The following is a 23,089-nucleotide window of genomic DNA, read 5'->3' as shown; positions in this document are numbered from 1 at the left end:
GGGGACAATTTGCAGAAATGAGAAGGGTGGGGGTGGGGGGGGGAGGAATCTATGTATAAGAACTTTGTAAAATACTTTTACATTGTTTTTTGTTTTTGTTTTTTCATTTTGTTTTTTCTCAATTTTTTTGAATGCAGTTTGTTTTGGGAAGTTGATTTAGTGTTTTACAGGTGTTTGATGTTTAAATGACATACTTCTAATGTAACAGTTTGGAAGCGACTCCTGTCCCATTATTGCATTATTGAATGCATGCTGATGATGATCATCAGCTGATGGTGTGACATCAATGAGGATCATCCTTTGTTGTTGTTTCTCTGTACATTTACTGCCATTTTTTTCTAAAGTTGTTTTGTTTTCAAATGGAAATGTCAGTGTCACACTATAATTCTAATATAAAATTAATTTGTGTAATTATATTTTGTCCAAAGTTTTTTTTTATTTATTTATTTTATTTTGTGTGTTCATAACAGCTGTACTGCAGTGTACAACTCAATCTTACATCCTAAACATTACTATTGAAAATATTGTTTTGGTGGCCTAAACATCAATTGTCTGCAAATATTAATAGAGGAAATTTATGCTCTAAAGGTGTCTCAATATGTAGCTTCAACAATATGCTTTTTGTATTTCCAGCTAGTGCAGCAGATAACGGAATATTTACAGAGGCATCCTTCAAATTGTGATACAAGCACCAAAGTTGGCACAAATACTCCTTGAACATTACTCTTGGAAAAAAAACTGAGTATCCACTTGAATATTCAATAGGTGGCCAGGTAGGGGTCGATTGAAGAATTGCACAGGGGTCAAAATTTTTAAAAATGTTCCCATCATATTGAAAACTATACCACATTATGTGTCTGAACATAAATATTCCAAAAAGGTATAGATTGGACTATATGGCTGGCTGAATGTTATGGGGTAAAAATGGCAAGAATGGTAACAAAGCTCAGCTTTAGTTTGTACAGGGATCAGACGTTAAAGTTGCTCCAAATATGTAAAATGTGATGCAAATTATTGGTTAATAGGTTTTAAAAAGCAGTAGTTTGCACCATGTGTCATGTTTAGTTATCATATTATAGGGTAGCATTTGCCACATGCCATAGAATCCAATGGGAGTCAACATTGTTTGACCTTTACCTTGCAGTTGAAGCATTTACCACAGTCAAAACTGTTCCATTTATTAATCCTATTAGTTCAACCAATAATTTGCACCACTTTTTACCAAAATTGGAGCAACTTTAACTTGTGACCCCTGTACAAACTGAAATTGACATTTATCACCATTTTTAATGTTTTTACTCCATAACATTCTATAGATTCTCTATACCTTTCTGGAATCTTTGTGATCAGACCCATAACGTATAGCTTTCAGTATGATTGGAACATTTTTTTAATTTTGACCTCTACCTGGCTGCCTATTGAAAATTCAAGTGGATACTCGGTTTGTTTCAAAAGATTGTCTAAGGACTGTGTGCCCATTTTGGTGCTTGTTTCCAGAAATGAACAATTGTTAAATCTGCTGCACTATGCATGCAAGATTATTTCCTGCACCAAACCCAGATATGTCCAGCAGGTGGCAGTGTTTGGCATGTGACAGGTCTGGCGTATTACATGAGCACAGTTGCTTTTTGGAATGTTTGGAAACACTAACTACTCATTTGAATGGGAAACTGTCTCCAAACCTTTACTGTGTGCTCACATAATTAATAGGTATTATTGGTGTGCAACTAAATGAACTAAAAATGTTCCCATCACTTCAGACGTTGCAAAAGTATTCAGTGAGTATTTTCAATAGTCAGTTTCTTGATTTGTTAATAAACAACTTTTTGTGCGGCAGCAACCACAGCCTCCAAAATGCTGTTCAAAGAGGTGTGCTGTTTTCCCTCACTGTAAATCCTGTTTAAGAAAGACCCACAAGTTCTCAATGGGGTTTAAGTTAGGTGAGGGGCCATGTCAGTATTCTGTCATCTTTGAGACCTTTGCTAGACAAGCAGTAGAGTGTTGGAATGCATGTGATGGAGCATTGCCAAGCATAACAATCATGGGCTTCTTGAATGATGCAGACTTTTTCCTGTAACAGTGCTTCAAGGAATTATAGTAAAAAAAAAAAAAAAACTGGGTTTGGAAGTTGATTTTAAGTCCATCTTCAACCCGAAAAGGTGCAACTAGCTCATCCATCGTCGATAATTATTGAATAACTTATATCAGTACCCCTCCTCCAGCTTGCTGGTGTCTGACTCAAAAGTGGTACTGTGTCCGTGATCCAGCTGTGGCCCCATCCGTCTGGTCGATCAAGAATCACTCATTTCACCTGTTCATAAAACGTTTAAAAAAAAATGTCTTCAGATGTTTCTGGCGCATTCTTAACATTTCAACTTATGAGTCAAGTTTCAGCCTTCCTGACCTCAGCAATGTCAGCCCTGAACACCTTGTACATCTGGATACTCCATGTGCAGTAGTGTTCAGAATAATAGTGCTATATGACTAAAAAAGAGTAATCCAGGTTTTGAGTATATTTCTTATTTTTACATGGGAAACAAAGTACCAGTAGATTCTCACAAATCCAACAAGACCAAGCATTCATGATATGCACACTCTTAAGGCTATGAAATTGGGCTATTAGTAAAAAAAAAATGGAAAAGTAGAAAAGGGGTAATAGCATCTGCTGTTGACACTACAAACTCAAAACTATTATGTTCAAACTGCTTTTTTAGCAATCCTGTGAATCACTAAACTAGTATTTAGTTGTATAACCACAGTTTTTCATGATTTCTTCACATCTGCGAGGCATTCATTTTGTTGGTTTGGAACCAAGATTTTGCTCATTTACTAGTGTACTTGGGGTCATTGTCTTGTTGAAACACACATTTCAAGGGCATGTCCTCTTCAGCATAAGGCAACATGACCTCTTCAAGTATTTTGACATATCCAAACTGATCCATGATACCTGGTATGCGATATATAGGCCCAACACCATAGTAGGAGAAACATGCCCATATCATGATGCTTGCACCACCATGCTTCACTGTCTTCACTGTGAACTGTGGCTTGAATTCAGAGTTTGGGGGTCGTCTCACAAACTGTCTGTGGCCCTTGGACCCAAAAAGAACAATTTTACTCTCATCAGTCCACAAAATATGCCTCCATTTCTCTTTAGGCCAGTTGATGTGTTCTTTGGCAAACTGCAACCTCTTCTGCATGTCTTTAACAGAGGGACTTTGCGGGGATTCTTGCCAATAAATTAGCTTCACACAGGCGTCTTCTGTCACAGCACTTACAGGTAACTCCAGACTGTCTTTGATCATCCTGGAGCTGATCAATGGGTAAGCCTTTGCATTCTGGTTATTATTCTATCCATTTTGATGGTTGTTTTCTGTTTTCTTCCACACGTCTCTGGTTTTTGGTCCATTTTAAAGCATTGGAGATCATTGTAGATGAACAGCATATAATTTTTTGCACCTGCGTATAAGTTTCCCCCTCTCCAATCAACTTTTTAATCAGACTACGCTGTTCTTCTGAACAATGTCTTGAACGACCCATTTTCCTCGGGCTTTCAAAGAGAAACGCATGTTCAACAGGTGCTGGCTTCATCCTTAAATAGTGGACACCTGATTCACACGTTTGTTCCACAAAATTGACGCGCTCACTGACTGAATGCCACACTACTGTTATTGTGAACACCCCCTTTTCTACTTTTTTTTTTTACTAATAGCCCAATTTCATAGCCTTAAGAGTGTGCATATCATGAATGCTTGGTCTTATTGGATTTGTGAGAATCTACTGAATCTACTGGTACCTTGTTTCCCATGTAACAATAAGAAATGTACTCAAAACCTGGATTAATCTTTTTAGTCACATAGCACTACTATTATTCTCAACACTACTGTAGGTGGCAGTTTTAGAATGCAGTGGAACTGGAGGATAACAACTTCTCAAGTCGTTGGCAGTTAATTTAGATGTTTTCTACTCCATGTTTCTTACAACTGGACTATTGGCAACAAAACATTTGGTCGGCAAACATCCTAAAGCCCCTTAAAGTCCCTCTTGGATAGTGGAGCTTCTCCCCTTACCCTGCGTGTAAACCCAGATACCAAAAGGAGGAACCTCATTTCCACCACTTGTATCCATGGACTTGTTCTTTCAGTCATTACCCAAAGCTCCTGACCATAGGTGAGGCTAAGCGTATAAATGACTGGTAATCGAGAGACTCGACTTTGGGCATCTGTTTGTATTTGTCAGAAATATAGGTCCCAAGGCCCACTGGTGCCAGTGCGTATCCCCAGAATCCATTGCATGAAGCAGATGAGAGTGTACGGCTCCCCTTGGACAGGATGTCAGTGTGATGCGAGTTACTTCATCAGCCAAGACCTGTACAGATGAAGTGTCATCCAAGGATGACAGGTTGTGTAAAAGGGAATCGAACTCAGACCTACATGTTGGTAGCCCAACTCCTTATCCCAATCAGCCAAGCAAAATTGCACTTGGTAAACAGACAGGCGCTGGTATCATTTCATTACTACAGCACATTGAGTAATCTGGCTCACCCTTTACAAAAGAGTTCAGCCACAGTGCAAACTCAAATCAGCAGCTCATGAGTTCTGTAAGAGTTGCAGTGTGCAACAAAATGTGCTTTACAAAATTCATAATTTACATTTTATAGATGTTGTAATTCACAATTGATGTTTATACTGACATTAATACAGTGAGTGATATCATGAGCGCTGAATCCAAATAAATGTGTGTGTGTGTACATATATATATATACATATACGAGGGCTGTCAATAAAGTATAGGTCCTTTTTATTTTTTTCAAAAACTATATGGATGTCATTCATATGTTTTTACGTCAGACATGCTTGAACCCTCGTGCGCATGCGTGAGTTTTTCCACACCTGTCGGTGACGTCATCCGCCTGTGAGTACTCCTTGTGAGAGGAGTCGTCCAGCCCCTCGTCGGAATTCCTTTGTCTGAGAAGTTGCTGAGAGACTGGCGCTTTGTTTGATCAAACTTTTTTCTAAACCTGTGAGGCACATGGAAGTGGACACGGTTAGAAAAATTAAGCTGGTTTTCGGTGAAAATTTTAACGGCTGATGAGAGATTTTGAGGTGATACTGTCACTGTAAGGACTTCCCACGGTGCGAGACGTTGTGCAGCGCTCTCAGGCGCCGTCGTCAGCCTGCTTCAAGCTGAAAATCTCCACATTTCAGGCTCTATTGATCCAGGACGTCGTGAGAGAACAGAGAAGTTTCAGAAGAAGTCGGTTTCAGCATTTTATCCAGATATTCCACTGTTAAAGGATATTTTTTTAATGAAAGACGTGCGGACGGGTCCGCGCGTCGGGACGCAGCCGGCGCGGTGCGGCGGCACAGGAAAAATACCTCCGTGTTGATAACCATTTGTAAAATCCAGGTGGCTTTTGATGGCTTTCAGTGGAGTGAGTATATGAGAAATTGTTTAACAGTTGGACATGTTCCAACTTGTCCTTAAGGCTTCCAACAGAGGTGTTTTTCCTGTGACGGAGTGTCACAGCGGCAGCGAGCCGACGCTGCAATCCGTCCGCATGTCTTTCATTAAAAAATCTCCTTTAACAGTGGAATATCCAGATAAAATGCTGAAACTGACTTCTTCTGAAACGTCTCTGTTCTCTCACGACGTCCTGGTTCAATAGAGCCTGAAATGTGGAGGTTTTCAGCTTGAAACAGGCTGACGACGGCGCCTGAGCGCTGCGCGACGTCTCGCACTGTGGGAAGTCCTTAAAGCGACAGTATCACCTCAAAATCTCTCATCAGCTGTTAAAATTTTCACCGAAAACCAGCTTAATTTTTTCGAACTGTGTCCACTTCGATGTGCCTCACAGGTTTAGAAAAAAATTTTGATCAAACAAAGCACGAGTCTCTCAGCAACTTCTCAGACAAAGGAATTCCGACGAGGGGCTGGATGACTCCTCCCACAAGGAGTGCTCACAGGCGGATGACGTCACCGACAGGCGTGGAAAAACTCACGCATGTGCACGAGGGTTCAAGCATGTCTGACGTAAAAACATATGAATGAAATCCATATAGTTTTTGAAAAAAATAAAAAGGACCTATACTTTATTGACAGACCTCGTATAAAGTGACAATAATTACTGCCATGTAAACCCAAGTCTCTTCTTTCCTTCTTGAATATCTACAGCCTCATTCATCTCTTTAATATTCTTGGTCGTACTGGAGCTATAGTTTGGCATCTGAGCACCGGTCATGTCCTGAACCAGGTAGCTCGGCCTCAGACCACTGAAGATGGGCCCAGACCCTCCACCAAACCCTTCACGTGCAGCTTTGTTAAGTGGAATGACATTTCTCTCCGCTTCCACTGCTTTGTCAATTAAATTCTTTGTATATGCTTGAAAGTGTCTTTCTTCTTCAGCGAGGAGTTCTGCATTCTTTGTTTCAAGCGCATGTTGATCTCTCCTCAGCTGTTGTTGTTTGGCACATTTTTCAGCCTATGGAAGAAAAAATAAATAAGGTTGATTTTCTTTCAGAGAACATGATTATACCTGCAACCATTTTATTCAAACACATATTTTATACAGGAGCTAGATTTTGCATTACCACTTGGTTCATGTTGAAGTCTTGGATTTTTTTGCCATTTTCCTTCATCTTTTGAGCCTTTAGCTGCTGTTTCTCAGTATAGATCCTGTCGGCTTCTTGCTTGGCCAGAAGCACATCTTTATCTTTCTGTTGTTGTAGCTTCAGCTGCTTTTCCTTTTCCTGTCGCTGATGAAACATTTTAAGATAAATTCTGTAAATTTGGTTAAGTCAGAGGTCTCAAACTGGTTGCCCGGGGATCAGTAGTTTGTGACCCATGTTGTGCCTCATCATATAATTTTCCATTTGGGATTGAAATTACAAACGGTGTGTGCATGTATTTGTCAGCTATGGGGAAATCTTTCAAAACATTATTAATGTAAGTCCATCTGTTCACTGTCACGTGTTCCTGGTTGTAGTGTGTAGTTTTCACTTGTACGTCATATTTGAGAATTTGGGTTGATTTTCCGCAGCCAGTCAGACAGTAGAAAGAATTGCTGACTAAAATGACTGAAGCGTTCTACTAAGGGAGCTTGAAAAGTAAGAAAATAACAAACAGAGGTAAAGCAAACTGCTAACTGGTACAGAAGACATATTCTCTCGCTGGCAATCAGCAATATGTGTTGAATTTTGAGGGAAAAATGAATTTCATACATTTTGGAATAAGGCTGTATTGTAAATGTGGAAAAAGCGCAACACTGAATATTTTCTGGATGCACTGGGCCTCATGTATCAATGTTGCGCACTTGTGGCGTAAATTTACGGCGTAAACCTGAAATACACCAAAGTCACCGTGACATGTATCAAGCAGTGCGCACCTGCCCATTTCTGGCGTACGCCTGACGTGATCTTGATAAATGCGGCGGGTGGAAACGATCATAATTATAATAAACACGCCCATAATTCTTCAGACTCCGCTTCAGACACACCCTCATTTTAGGACATGGAAGTCGGGAAGACGGCAATGAAAAAGAACTCCACCAATCACAACGCGTGCCAGTAGAGCGTCAAAAGCGGCCGTCGTATCAATTGTTTTGTAGTATACAACCCCTGGCAAAAATTATGGAATCACTGGCCTCGGATGATGTTCATTCAGTTGTTTAATTTTGTAGAAAAAAAGCAGATCACAGACATGACACAAAACTAAACTCATTTCAAATGGCAACTTTCTGGCTTTAAGAAACACTATAAGAAATCAAGAAAAAAAGATTGTGACAGTCAGTAACGGTTACTTTTTTAGACCAAGCACAGGAAAAAATATGGAATCACTCAATTCTGAGGAATAAATTATGGAATCACCCTGTAAATTTTCATCCCCCAAACTAACACCTGCATCTAATCAGATCTGCTCGTTGACATTGACCCTATGCCATGACATTGACCCTATGTGTCTTTTTGCAAGGAATGTTTTCACAGTTTTTGCTCTATGGCAAGATGCATTATCATCTTGAAAAATGATTTAATCATCCCCAAACATCCTTTCAATTGTCCAAAATATCAACGTAAACTTGTGCATTTATTGATGATGTAATGACAGCCATCTCCCCAGTGCCTTTACCTGACATGTAGCCTCATATCATCAATGACTGTGGAAATTTACATGTTCTCTTCAGGCAGTCATCTTTATAAATCTCATTGGAACGGCACCAAACAAAAGTTCCAGCATCATCACCTTGCCCAATGCAGATTCGAGATTCATCACTGAATATGACTTTCATCCAGTCATCCACAGTCCACGATTGCTTTTCCTTAGCCCATTGTAACCTTGTTTTTTTTCTGTTTAGGTGTTAATGATGGCTTTTGTTTAGCTTTTCTGTATGTAAATCCCATTTCCTTTAGGCGGTTTCTTACAGTTCGGTCACAGACGTTGACTCCAGTTTCCTCCCATTCGTTCCTCATTTGTTTTGTTGTGCATTTTTCGATTTTTGAGACATATTGCTTTAAGTTTTCTTTCTTGACGCTTTGATGTCTTCCTTGGTCTACCAGTATGTTTGCCTTTAACAACCTTCCCATGTTGTTTGTATTTGGTCCAGAGTTTAGACACAGCTGACTGTGAACAACCAACATCTTTTGCAACATTGCGTGATGATTTACCCTCTTTTAAGAGTTTGATAATCCTCTCCTTTGTTTCAATTGACATCTCTCGTGTTGGAGCCATGATTCATGTCAGTCCACTTGGTGCAACAGCTCTCCAAGGTGTGATCACTCCTTTTTAGATGCAGACTAACGAGCAGATCTGATATGATGCAGGTGTTCGTTTGGGGGATGAAAATTTACAGGGTGATTCCATAATTTTTTCCTCAGAATTGAGTGATTCCATATTTTTTTCCTCTGCTTGGTCTAAAAAAGTAACCGTTACTGACTGCCACAATCTTTTTTTTTCTTGATTTCTTATAGTGTTTCTTAAAGCCAGAAAGTTGCCATCTGAAATGACTTTAGTTTTGTGTCATGTCTGTGATCTGCTTTTTTTCTACAAAATTAAACAACTGAATGAACATCCTCCGAGGCCAGTGATTCCATAATTTTTGCCAGGGGTTGTATAATCAATAAAGTGTTACAGTGGTCCCTCATTAATCGCTGGAGTTACGTTCTAAAAAATAGCCCGAAATACGCGAAACCGCGACGTAGTCAGCGTTATTTTTTACAATTATTATAAACGTTTCAAAGCTGTAAAACCCCTCACTACACAGTTTATACACTTTCTCAATCAGGCATGAACATTTTCTCACTTTTCTCTCGTGTGTAAACACTCTCAAAGTTCAAACCTTAGTAGAAAAATAATACCAAACTGTTTTCAGGCCCAAACATATTTTTGAGAAATAAAAATAGAACGTTTTCCTATAAATAATTATGATGGCATTTAGAACTAACGAATTAATTTTAACAATCAATGAACGAGGTCGGACACATAAGAAATTATTAATAGTGACTGACCAGTATTTCACAGATCGCTCCTCTGCGTCCTGACGCTGCGCCTTTTTCCACTCATCTCGCTGCAGCAGGTGTGTGTTTCCGTGTGACAAACACAGTTATGAGTAGTTGTTGGCGCTCTTTTCTCTTCTGGGCAACAAGATTCTTATAAACAGATACGCAGAACACAGAACACTGTAAAAAAAAAAAAAAGGCATGCAAAATTGGACTCCGAGGCCATGACAGGTGAACGGCGTTATAGCGAGGGACCACTGTATTCTCTTTTCACATGTCAATAATTCTTGACATGTGGATATTTGCTCGCTCAATTAATAAGACACGCCTAATCTGTCAGATTTCTTTATTTTTTAAATGTATTTCTGTATTTATTTTATGGTGACAACCGAATGGAGACGACAAAACCTGGTTGCAGCACGGACGAATTAAGGGAATGACGGAACTACAGTTGTTATTATCAATTTCATAGTCTAAAACGATCACACCACATGAAGTTAAGCTCAGCGCTGCTCTGGCTCCAGGCTCGAAGTCTGGAGAAAAAGGCGAGCAGTGCTTTCCTTCCTGTCAGCGCTGTGACCATGGATCGTGCTCCATAACAATCCCGCAAAGGCGGGATTTGTATTAATTATTATGTAGTATAATCAGGAAAGTGTTATTTATGTAACATATGCATTGATTTGTATAATGGCACGGTTTATCATGTTGATCATTTTTATGTGGATTCCAGTGCTGGTTCATTTTGGTGTATAATTTACGCCACCTCTCGACCTGGTGTATATTTTCAGCGCAGCGTACGCCAACGACCACATTGATAAATGCCAAGTAGCGCAGCCGTTGCGTACACCCCATATACGCTCAAATATCGCCGTACGCAACGTTGATACATGAAGCCCACTGTACGTACACACAAATTCAATACATTCACCACATACATATGTATGTATGTATGCCTAATGATCGAGTCTAGGAAGTCACTGAAAGCCTGGATCTTAGTCTTGATCCAGGACAATTGCAAATCCAGGCAGTCCGACTCCTCATGCAGCTGCTGCAATCTGGGTAGCCACTGATTTTACAAAGATCACAGCATCGTCTGAAAAGTCAACATCAGTAAACCTTTTCTTGCCAACAGAAACACTTATATTGATTTAATTCAAAACTTAATGGAAATACCAATCGAATCTAAAACGGTATGAATATAAAGCTATCACAATATGAAAGTATCTGAAAAGCTAATTAGATTTTTTAAAACAGCACTGTAATACTGTTTTGTTACTTGCTTCCAGTTTTAAAACTCCCTTGCATGAATGTATCAGTCACCAAGCCATTATTGTTAGTACTGTTCATCTGGACCAGCTCAAAGCATGACAGTTATGTTATTCTTCAATCCATAAGAATCTGCATGTCTTTAAATCCATAAATTTAAAGACATTCAGGTTAAGTGAATTGGAAACTTTATAACTGTCCAGGTCTCCCTTGCAAAAGAGATCTCAATGGGACTAACCTGGTTAAATAAAGGTTAAATTAAAATTAAAAATAAGTGGGCCCCAGGAGGAGGAGAAAACCTGGTTGGTGGCCCTCGGCTAATCTGAAACTGAGATTAGTGGAGTACGTAAATGGATTAGCAGTGCCACAACAACATGATTTGCATTTGCCACCATGTGTAGCTTGTGATGGTGTGGTCCTACCATGAACTCTCTGTGAGCAGCAATAGACCTTATGATTGCAGCCCTCTGCTCCTCTTCATGCCTCTGCTGCTGTGCCTCCTTTGCTTCCTGCTCAGCGACAGCCTTTGCGATTCTCTGCTCCTCACTGTCGGTTTGCTCGCGCTGCGTCACTGTTAGTTTGTCCATGATTCTGTCTCGAAGCGCCTCAGCCTCTCTGAAGATGGAAATGATCCAAAGGTTTTTTCTTTTTAAATTGTGTGTGTGTGTGTGTGTGTGTGTGTGTGTGTGTGTGTGTGTGTGTGTGTGTGTGTGTGTGTGTGTGTGTGTGTGTGTGTGTGTGTGTGTGTGTGTGTGTGTGTGTGTGTGTGTGTAGGGGGCTTTGAGTGTGTCTTACCGCAAAAGCTCCGTTTCTTTATCGTTCCTCAACTTCATCATTTTTTGTTTGGTAGAGAGAAAAAGTTTTCTTTGCTCCTCTTCTGCCTGCAGTTTTTGTGCTTCTGCAGCTCGTAGGATGTCTCGATTACTAATATGTTCCTGGAAATACAATGAGAAATGTTCCATCTCATTGATCAAATCAAATCAATTTTATTTATATAGCGCCAAATCACAACAAACAGTTGCCCCAAGGTGCTTTATATTGTAAGGCAAAAGCCATACAATAATTACAGAAAAACCCCAACGATCAAAACGACCCCCTGTGAGCAAGCACTTGGGGACAGTGAGAAGGAAAAACTCCCTTTTAACAGGAAGAAACCTCCAGCAGAACCAGGCTCAGGGAGGGGCAGTCTTCTGCTGGGACTGGTTGGGGCTGAGGGGAGAGAATCAGGAAAAAGACATGCTGTGGAAGAGAGCAGAGATCAATCACTAATGATTAAAGGCAGAGTGGTGCATACAGAGCAAAAAGAGAAAGAAACACTCAGTGCATCATGGGAACCCCCCAGCAGTCTAAGTCTATAGCAGCATAACTAAGGGATGGTTCAGGGTCACCTGATCCAGCCCTAACTATAAGCTTTAGCTTAAAGGAAAGTTTTAAGCCTAATCTTAAAAGTAGAGAGGGTGTCTGTCTCCCTGATCCGAATTGGGAGCTGGTTCCACAGGAGAGGAGCCTGAAAGCTGAAGGCTCTGCCTCCCATTCTACTCTTACAAACCCTAGGAACTACAAGTAAGCCTGCAGTCTGAGAGCGAAGCGCTTTATTGGGGTGATATGGTACTATGAGGTCCCTAAGATAAGATGGGACCTGATTATTCAAAACTTTATAAGTAAGAAGAAGAATTTTAAATTCTATTCTAGAATTAACAGGAAGCCAATGAAGAGAGGCCAATATGGGTGAAATATGCTCTCTCCTTCTAGTCCCCGTCAGTACTCTAGCTGCAGCATTTTGAATTAACTGAAGGCTTTTCAGGGAACTTTTAGGACAACCTGATAATAATGAATTACAATAGTCCAGCCTAGAGGAAATAAATGCATGAATTAGTTTTTCAGCATCACTCTGAGACAAGACCTTTCTAATTTTAGAGATATTGCGCAAATGCAAAAAAGCAGTCCTACATATTTGCTTAATATGCGCATTGAAGGACATATCCTGATCAAAAATGACTCCAAGATTTCTCACAGTATTACTAGAGGTCAGGGTAATGCCATCCAGAGTAAGGATCTGGTTAGACACGTTTCTAAGATTTGTGGGGCCAAGTACAATAACTTCAGTTTTATCTGAATTTAAAAGCAGGAAATTAGAGGTCATCCATGTCTTTATGTCTGTAAGACATTCCTGCAGTTTAACTAATTGGTGTGTGTCCTCTGGCTTCATGGGTAGATAAAGCTGGGTACCATCTGCGTAACAATGAAAATTTAAGCAATGCTTTCTAATAATACTGCCTAAGGGAAGCATGTATAAAGTGAATAAAATTGGTCCTAGCACAGAACCTTGTGTAACTCCATAATTAACCTTAGTCTGTGAAAAAGACTCCCCATTTACATGAATAAATTGTAATCTATTAGATAAATATGATTCAAACCACCGCAGCGCAGTGCCTTTAATACCTATGGCATGCTCTAATCTCTGTAATAAAATTTTATGGTCAACAGTATCAAAAGCAGCACTGAGGTCTAACAGGACAAGCACAGAGATGAGTCCACTGTCTGAGGCCTTAAGAAGATCATTTGTAACCTTCACTAATGCTGTTTCTGTACTATGATGAATTCTAAAACCTGACTGAAACTCTTCAAATAGACCATTACTCTGCAGATGATCAGTTAGCTGTTTTACAACTACCATTTCAAGAATTTCTGAGAGAAAAGGAAGGTTGGAGTTGGCCTATAATTAGCTAAGATAGCTGGGTCAAGTGATGGCTTTTTAAGTAATGGTTTAATTACTGCCACCATTGATGAATCTGAAAAACACATTATTAATCTGCACAAAAATTCTATAGCCTCTTTATCAACCCATTCCACCCCTCTAACAACTTTCATAATAAACATTAGTGTTGGAGGTTTTTCAATACTATTGGTGACTATAAACAGGCGTGCACATAACTGGTACTCATCGTGCTCATCAACATTGATGCACAGAAGAAGGAAACACTTTTCCTACAATATGTCATTGTTTTCCTCTCATGAAGCACTTTGTCTTTTCTCCTTCGCATGATTTATTTTTAGCACGCACAAGCACAATGAGCACCAGTTATGTGCATGCCTGACTATAAACCAACCAACACATGGGATGAAAACAGTCCTTTTAGTGATGTGTACCAGGTGAGCTTGCATGAGGCTTTTCTTCTCCTTTGCTCGTCTTTCATTCTCCATGAGTTGTTCCCATTGGTAAAGTTCATTAATGTGCTGGATTTCTTTTCCTTCTTTCTTGTCCTCCAGCTTCTGTCGCTCTCTTTCTTGCACCTTTTCTTCTATCCTGGAGGGGGAATTTTAAAGCCTTATTGTCAGGTAAAAATTAGAAAGCAAAATGACTGATGTTCATTAAAATTATCGTACAGCACAATCATGCTATTTCCCAAGTAGCATAACACGCAAAGGCTCAAATGAGATGTAAGAGTACATCGAAGTATCATCTGCATAGCAGTGGCAAGAAAGATGTGTCCACAGGGAATTATACATAATGCAACAGAAACTATCAAATTCTTAAAAAAAGTTGGAGAAAATTCCAAAATATGGTCAGGTCTGAAAAGGCAAAATACTTTTCCAATCTAATTTCTGATAACTGGGACAAACCTCGTGTGCTTTTTAAAACTATTGGATCTTTGTTAAACCCTGGCCAATCCACCACTTTGGAAGCAACTCAAGTTGTTTGTAATCGCTTTTTAAATTTCTTTTGTGATAAGGTTGCCAGTATTAGGGCTGGGATGACTGTCACTTCAGCCAGTTCAATCATGGCTGACACCTGTTCTGCTGTGTTAGACCAGTTTGAACCTGTGTTATTTTCAGATTTATCAAATATTGTTAAAAATCTCAAACCTTCATTTTGTCCCTCAGACTGTATCCCCCCACGACTCTTTAAAGAGGTCTGGGGAACTATCGGCCCTGATGTTGTTGTTTTGGTCAACAGCAGCCTTATGTCAGGAAAAGTTCCTGCATTTTGTAAGCAGGCTGTAGTTGAGCCTCTTTTAAAGAAAGCGAGTCTTGATAACTCTGTTATCTCTAATTATAGGCCCATATCTAAGCTTCCTTTTATTTCAAAGATTTTGGAAAAAGCTGTTCTTGTAGAACTACAAGAGTTTTTAGAAATGAACAACATTTTAGACAGTTTTAAGTCAGGTTATAAATTATTTCACGGCACGGAGTCTGCACTTTTAAAGGTTTTTAATGACCTGTTTTTAATCACTGATTCTGGTGATTCCGCCATTCTGGTGCTTTTAGACTTGACTGCTGCCTTCGACACAGTTGACCATGCAACTCTTTTATCTCTTCTTGAGAACTGTGTGGGTGTCAGGGGGACAGCCTTGGACTGGTTCCATTCTTACCTTACAGGCCATTCATTTACTGTCAGGCTGGGGGAGTCCACCCTCGTCTTCTGTTCCTCTGAACTGTGGAGTCCCCCAGGGTTCTATTCTTGGGCCTATTCTCTTCACCCTAAACCTTCTCCCGTTAGGTCAGGTGTTTAGAAAACATGGCATATCTTATCATCTTTATGCAGATGATACTCAAATTTATTTGCCTGTTAAGAAGAACTCTAGCAGCCCCCTGACACCCTTGCTTGTGTGCCTGGAAGACGTCAGGGCTTGGTTGGCTCAAAATTTTCTTAGCTTAAATGAGAACAAAACCGAGGTGATGGTATTTGGGCCCAGTGTTGGTTCCACAGTTCGATTAGACCTGGGCCCTCTCAGTCAACACATGAAGCCCACAGCCACCAACCTTGGCGTCATTATGGACTCTGATCTCTAACTGGACAGGCAGGTCAAGGCGGTTGTTAAATCCAGCTTTTATCAGCTTCGTCTTTTAACCAAAATTAAATCAATTTTATCCTTCTCTGACTTGGAGCGCGTCATGCATGCTTTTACTTCTTCACGCCTGGACTACTGCAATTCACTTTTTTATGGAATTAATCAAAATACACTTCACAGATTGCAGTTAGTCCAGTGCACGCCTCTTAACTGGGAGCAAAAAACATGAACATATTACACCTATTCTTGCGTCTTTGCACTGGCTCCCTGTTAATTTTAGAATTGATTTTAAAATTTTCTTATTTGTTTTTAAAGTTTTAAATGGACTGGCCCCACAATATATTGTAGACCTCCTCCAAATTTACTCCCCAGCGCGTGCTCTGAGGTCTGAGGGCCAGCTCCAGCTTGTGGTGCCTAGGACGAGACTTAAGACCAGGGGGGACAGGGCCTTCTCTGTGGCTGGGCCCAGACTCTGGAACGCTCTGCCTCTCCACGTTCGAACAGCCCCCACAATGGAGTGTTTTAAGTCTCGTCTGAAGACCCACTTTTATTCTCTGGCTTTTAGCTCTGCATGAGTTGTATGGTCCTCTGTTGTCTTTGGCCTAGTGTTTTATTTATTGTTTTATTGTTTTTATGTTTATTTATTTATTAGTATCTGAGTGGGTTTATTGTTTTGTATAGTTGTATAATCATTTTTATGTGCAGCACTTTGGAAACTGTTCTGTTGTTTAAATGTGCTATATAAATAAAGTGGATTGGATTGGACTGGAAACTGGTCTTAAGATAGAACCTTGGGGCACACCAAAGGACAGAATACCAGAGGAACACATATAATTTGCAGGAATGAGTAAAAAAATAAAAAATAAAACTGCTGTGAGAGAGGTAGGACAAGAAACACTCCAGGGCGCACTGACATATTTATGAATTTGAGGGAAAATCTGATAAATGAACCACAGCTGGTTAGTATGATATAAGGCTCACCTCATTCTGAGTTTCTCTGCCAAAGCTTCATGTGCACGCCTTTTCTGAAGTGTTTTCTCCTGCTCCAATCTCAAGGCTTCATCATCTCTGGACTTCACCATAGCCATAAATTCTTTGTCTACATTTTTAGTTGCATTCTTTAGCCTTTTTTTCTGTTCAATCTGGACCTCTCTTTCTTTCAGAACTTCTGACAGCAAGAGTGCACACTTCAGGAGACACAGTCATTCATTATCCTCAAACATTCGAGAAAACGAAGTGGCCTAATACAACTTAAGTACTGGTGTCAAATCCCAGGTGATACTTACGTGTAATTCTTTGACACGGTCAGTTTGAGAATATATCTGAGTCTTGGCTTTTGCAACAGCTTCTTTTCTCTTCTGTTCCTGATATTTGGCCTCTTCTATATCTATCAGTTTCTTTCGCTCCTCCTCATTTTGTGCCTGAATCTTCTTTGCTTCAAGCCTCTTTTGCCTTTGCCCCTTTATTAGTAAGAATGAACAAAACATGATCATCATGTTTGCTTTACTGCAGCCTATACTCTTTGAAACCTTACCAGTAAATCTGAAATTAGCTGAAAAACATTTTTAAAACCCCGAGTAGTCAACTTACAGCTTCTGTGTTGGTCCACAGTTTGACCAGCTCTTTGGATTGTAGGTGCTGCACCTCTCTCCGTTTTACTGCCTCTCTCACAGTGTCCTTGTCTTTATTAGCCCTGTTTGCTTCATCTTGAATCCTTAGCCATTCAGCTTTCGGTAAGATGGTGACGTGACTGAGATCCGGTGGTTGGATCATCTTGTGAGCTTGCTCAGCTGAAGACACGGCTGTAGAAAATTTCACATCATTAGATCATTTCAAATTAGCAAACTTTATTGAAGGGATTTTATTTTTTTTTTGTTTTTGTTTTGAGGATTATGCACATCAGTGGACATATAATTCAAAATGTGTCTCAATGGTAAAGAAACCCTTAAAATAAATACAAGACTCTGGACCCAGGTCCAGCTGGCTTTTGAGGGGGATCAAGTCATGGGGCACTGTATCCCATGTGGGATTTTCAGGTTTATCTGGGAATAGTATAAGGGACAGAAGGTCATTGTTGGTCAACATTATGGGTACTTATGAACTTTAAAGACAGAATTTAAAATATGTTAAGAAATAAATGTAATAAATAACCCAATTCTGTATCATAATTAATTAATTACTCATTCCTTAATTATTAATTCCGACTATGATTGGATATATGCAGACACGTACAGACATGCAAACACGAGGAACAATTCTCAAGGTCAGGAATTTCCCGAGCGCTCTCTAGTGGGCCATTTTTTGTCTACGAAAACATTGCCAAACTCGACACAAATGCATGTGATTTAGTCACTTTTCAAAATAGGGTCAGACTTGTCAATAAAGTCAATTTAATGTACACTGGTTCATTTAAGGTCAGCTTGGTGTATAAATCTCACTGTTCCAGGCAATAAGAGCTATCAGCTGGCTGTTAGAAGCAAGTTACAGACAAAACCAAACCAGCTGTTTTCAATAGAACAGCATACAGCCCGAGCATGTTTTCACCGAGCGGCCAGTCATAGAAGTACAAATTCTCGCCTTTGGATTTGTCACTTCGCCGGAAGTGACGTGGCGCAGACCTCGAGAATATCTTCTTTGCTACCCTTATGGGACTGTGGTTTATTTAGCTGGAAACATAAAATGTCTGTGGGTTTGAACAACAGTGATTTAAAAAAAATAATCAATATTAGCAGTGAATTATATCACTGAAGAGCACAACAATTCCATTCATGTAGCTGTGAATTTATTATGCAGGAGTGACACTAGTTGAATATTGAGCTAGAAAGTCATTGCAATGGCTCTCTATTCTTTTCAATTTAGCTAGATTAGCATGTAGCTTGTTCAGAAATTAGCCTGCTAAGACTGTTTGCAAGCAAATATTCTATTCTGCTGTTATGTGTTGCTTGTGATTGTGTTCTTTGTGTGATGTCAGCCAGCTACCCTGTAGGAGATTTCATTAATTGAATAATGAAATTTCACTGGTTTCAATTTCATGCTAAATACGTGTTTTATAAGTAGCTCCCCACAGTTGCTGCAGTGTCAAGCAAATAAAACAATTAAGTTTGCCACTCATTACAGTGCTAAAACTTTTTCTTTCTTTCTTTTAAACAAATAATACTGGTTAAATTTTACTTTTGGGTTACTGTAAATGTACATGATTTTACGTATAAAACTGAATTAGATTTGATGTTGTTTCATGTTTTCCATCACCATTGTGTTCACCTGCCTTTACTGAAATGAAAAATAATAATAATAACAATAGGGAAAACCGGGGCACATAAATGTTGTTCTGTGGCAGCAAAAACACATTATGCATAGGTTTAGGTCATTCTGTTCTGGATTTAATACAGCAAGTTATTGTTTATAAGGCTGCATTATTTATTTATCCCCAAGTGTAATTTACAGGTGTTTAAAATCGATTTAAAAATTTTGGATTCACTGTGCCCCAAACACTAATTTGTGGGGCACAGTGAATCAACTTAGAATATAATGAAAAAACACGATTATAAATTTTTTCAAAATTATTAAATATACAGTTGTATGCAAAGTTTGGGCACCCCTAATGATTTTCCTTTAGAAATCATTGGTTGTCTGGATCAGAAATTTCAGTTAAATATATCGTATAGCAGACAAACACACTGATATTTGATAAGAGAAATTAAGTTTCTAGTATTTACAGAAAGTGTGCAATAATTCTATAAACAAAATTGGGCAGGTGCATAAACTTGGGCACCCTTGTCATTTTATTTATTTGAATACATTAGCACTAATTATTGGAACACAAAATTGGCTTGGTAAGCTTATTGACCCTTGACCTCCTTACACAGGTGAATACAATCATGAGAAAGGGTATTTAAGGTGGCCATTTGCAAATGCTTCTCCTCTTTGCATCTCTTCTAATGAGTGGCAACAGGGGAGCCTCTAAACAACTCTCAAATGACTTGAAAACAAAGACTGTTCAACATCATGGTTTAGGGGAAGGATACAAAAAGCTATCTCAGACCTTTCAGCTGTCAGTTCCCACTGTGAGGAACATAGCGTGGAAATGGAAGACCGCAGGCACAGTACTAGTTAAGGCCTGAAGTGGCAGGCCAAGAAAAATCTCAGATAAGCTGAAGTGAAGGATGGCAAGAACAGTCATGGTTAACCCACAGACCTGCTCCAAAGACCTCCAACATGATCTTGCTGCAAATAGTGTCTCTGTGCATCATTCAACTATACAGTGCACGTTGCACAAAGAGATGCTGTATGATGCTGTAATGCAGAGGAAGCCTTTTCTGCGTACACACCACAAACAGAGTCACTTGAGGTATGCTAAAGCACATTTGGACAAGCCAGCTTCATTTTGGGATAAGGTGCTGTGGACTGATGAAACTAAAATTGAATTATTTGGACATAACAAAGGTCGGTATGCACGGCTGAAAAAGAACACAGCATTCCAAGAAAAACACTTGCTACCTACAGTAAAATTTGGAGGTGGTTCCATCATGCTGTGGGGCTGTGTGGCCAGTGCAGGTACTGGGAATCTTGTTAAAGTTGAGGGTCACATGGATTCCAGTCAATATCAGCAGATTCTTGAGAACAATGTTCATGAAGCAGTGACAAAGTTGAAGTTGCGCCAGGGCTGGCTCTTTCAACAAGACAATGACCCTAAACACTGCTCAAAATCTATTAAGGCATTCATGTAGAAGAACAAGTACAATGTTCTGGAATGGCCATCTCGGTCCCCAGACCTGAATATTATTGAAAATCTGTGGTGTGATTTTAAGCGGGCTGTCCATGCTTGGAAACCAACAAACCTGACTGGAGATGTTTTGTAAAGAAGAATGGCCCAAAATACCTTCAACCAGAATCCAGACTCTCACTGGAAGCTATACGAAGGTTTTAGAGGCTGTTATTTCTACAAAAGGAGGTTCTATTAAATATTGATGTATTTTTTTTCTGTTGGGGTGCCCAAATTTATGCACCTTCCTAATTTTGTTTAAAGAATTATTGCACACTTCCTGTAAATCCCATAAACTTCATTTCACTTCTCAAATATCAGTGTGTTTGTCTGATATATGATATATTTAACTGAAATTTCTGATCCAGACAACCAGTGATTTATAAAGAAAAATCATGGAAATCATCAGGGGTGCCCAAACTTTTGCATACAACTGTACGCTGATGCATATACAAACTATAATCCAACAAACCAGCTATGTAATGTGTGAGTGTCTTATATAGTATATAAGTCCTTTAGAAACTATTATAATACAACTGTCATAATTTCTGTTCAAACATGAAAATAGTTGTTTATAAACACAAATTATAGAAATAATTCATGGAAAAAATAAATGTATAAGCTTCAACAATTAATATTTGTCATCCACTTGATCCTGGGGCTTAGTAAATCACTTTCGAGACTGATTCACTGTGCCCCGGGTGCATGTGACACACGAGTCATGTTATCAAATAGCTGATAGTCTGGAGAAGACATAACACATGCTCATCAGTTGGACGGGGTAGTCTTCTAATAACAATTTTTTGGGCCACCTTTCCTCTGTTGTGACACATAAATACAAAGACACTGACATCCACAAAATTTACTTTTGATAGGAAAAAAGTGACTTCACTTGCCACTTAGTATTACCTTTAATTTATCCAAAAACAAAACACTAATTTATAAGGGGGATGTCTTTATGCAGAAAAATATGGCATAACTATTGCAAATATATAAGTAGTTTTGCAGATATAGCTACTGATTCACCGAGCCCCGGTTTCCCCTAAATACATTTCCGATATTCATTTAGTTGCAAAGCAAGTGTAATATTTTTCCTACTTCATTTTATGAAGCATTAATAAGCCTGATGTCATTAAATTAAAGCAGACTTTGAATTTGAAAAGCATTTTTAACCTATTTAGCTCTCACCTGTCTTACTGGATAATCTCCTTCGACCGTCCTGCGCTGCCATTCACCGCTAATGAAACAAAAGTGAGCAGTGCGACATTATAACTTTGGATAAACACTAACTTTATCCTGTATTTTAGCGTTACACAAACCAAACCAACAAGATTGAGGGTCAGCATTTGTTATGTGGTAGCCCAGCAACGCCTGAACCTATCAGAATACAGCTGTCTTCTGTACTGCAGGTGGCGCTGTTTCTTGTCAACCTGGTCATATGAAAAGCTGAAACTGCAATAGTACAAGACAGACAAGTAAAGATCAGTCAATGTGTTATCGTAAAGGGAATAGAATGCATAGAATGTCAATTAAGTGTTCGATTGAGTCTTCTTGGAGTTTGACATGTGGAAATTGTGGATGAAATGGAGACCATGTGTGCATTGAACTTCTGGATATCTCCTAACTGAATGACTGAGATCTTGCATTATTAATATACACAGGTTATAGTTAATTTGTTTATCTGCCTGTTTAAAAACAACTGTGCAAGTCACTTGGACAGACAGTGAAATTTCTTGAAGAACTGTAAGAAGTTCAGTTGGTGTTGAGTAAACATCTGGATATAATGAATAAGATCATACATCAACGTACACATATATATACTGTATGCATTCTTTTATCTACACATCATTCTTGTTTTCAAACGTTAGTGCGCTGTTGTGCACAATGAGTTATATTGGGTTGTTCAGTTTGCATCTCTCCTGTTGTAAGTTACTGCATGTTCTGTCAATATTGTTTTGCGTCTTCTGCTCTGTCTTGAAGGAATGGTCAAAGCAGATGGCCACCCCACTGACTATGACCTGCTTGAGGTTTCATCTTGTTAAGTTTTAAAACAGAATATTAGGGATTTTTATTAGCCATTGTCACCACTGTGCTTGCTTATGGTAAAGTCTGGTGCCACGCATCGTCGCATCACTACAGAACCATTTTGGGTCTTGGATGGCAACCATCCAGGCAGACAGATGATTGGTTCATCCCTACCTCCTGAACGTAACTTGTGCCAGGTGAAACATGGGTATCCCCTTGGCCTTCTTCAGGTGCTGGGGTCCTCAACACTTCGGCACCTGTGTGCTGGTTCATGCCCAGAGACATGCGCAACATGGCCAAAACATTGCAGTCGACATTCCCTCGCAATGCAAGTGATACTAGTCATCTGAGTCTCACTAAGTCACCATTCATTCAAAACAAAGTAATTCCAGCAGTAAGCAAGAATCCTCTGAAGAGGCCTAGTGCCAGCCAGCAGTCTTCACTTTTAGTCACTGATTAATGTTCAAGTCTCACAAAAATTGTAAAAAAAACAAACACCAGGACCATAAAGACAGAAAAACATCCCCACAGCATAATGCTGCCACCACCATGCTTCACTGTAAGGATGGTTCCTGGTTTCCTCCAAACATGACACCTGGCATTCACACCAAAGAGTTCAATTTTTGTCTCAGCAGACCAGAAAAGCAGCAGAAATGTTTCTTCCCCAGATTTATGCCTCCAGACAATCCTGTCTTGGAGGTCTACAGTCCATTCATTGGACTTCATGTTTGGTTTGTCCTCTGACATGCACT

General features: G+C 39.4%; 1 protein-coding gene across 1 annotated transcript; it reads right to left on the bottom strand.

The window, feature by feature from the left end:
* Nucleotides 1-6,124: 6,124 nt before the first annotated feature.
* On the bottom strand, nt 6,125-21,641 carry ccdc173 (coiled-coil domain containing 173). The gene is made up of 9 exons (XM_034186013.1): nt 21,501-21,641; nt 17,141-17,340; nt 16,837-17,010; nt 16,532-16,737; nt 13,908-14,064; nt 11,553-11,692; nt 11,180-11,372; nt 6,591-6,755; nt 6,125-6,481 (listed from the first exon to the last, which is right to left on the bottom strand). Exons 1-9 carry the CDS (start codon nt 21,541-21,543, stop codon nt 6,125-6,127), a joined length of 1,635 nt encoding a protein of 544 aa, XP_034041904.1. The 5' UTR covers nt 21,544-21,641.
* Between the last annotated feature and the right edge of the window lie 1,448 nt (nt 21,642-23,089).

Source organism: Thalassophryne amazonica, chromosome 14 (assembly GCF_902500255.1).
Source record: "Thalassophryne amazonica chromosome 14, fThaAma1.1, whole genome shotgun sequence".
In the NCBI taxonomy this organism is placed as follows: Eukaryota; Metazoa; Chordata; class Actinopteri; order Batrachoidiformes; family Batrachoididae; genus Thalassophryne; species Thalassophryne amazonica.
Note: the sequence above shows the minus strand (reverse complement) of the source record. Positions and strands in the feature narration are given on the sequence as shown.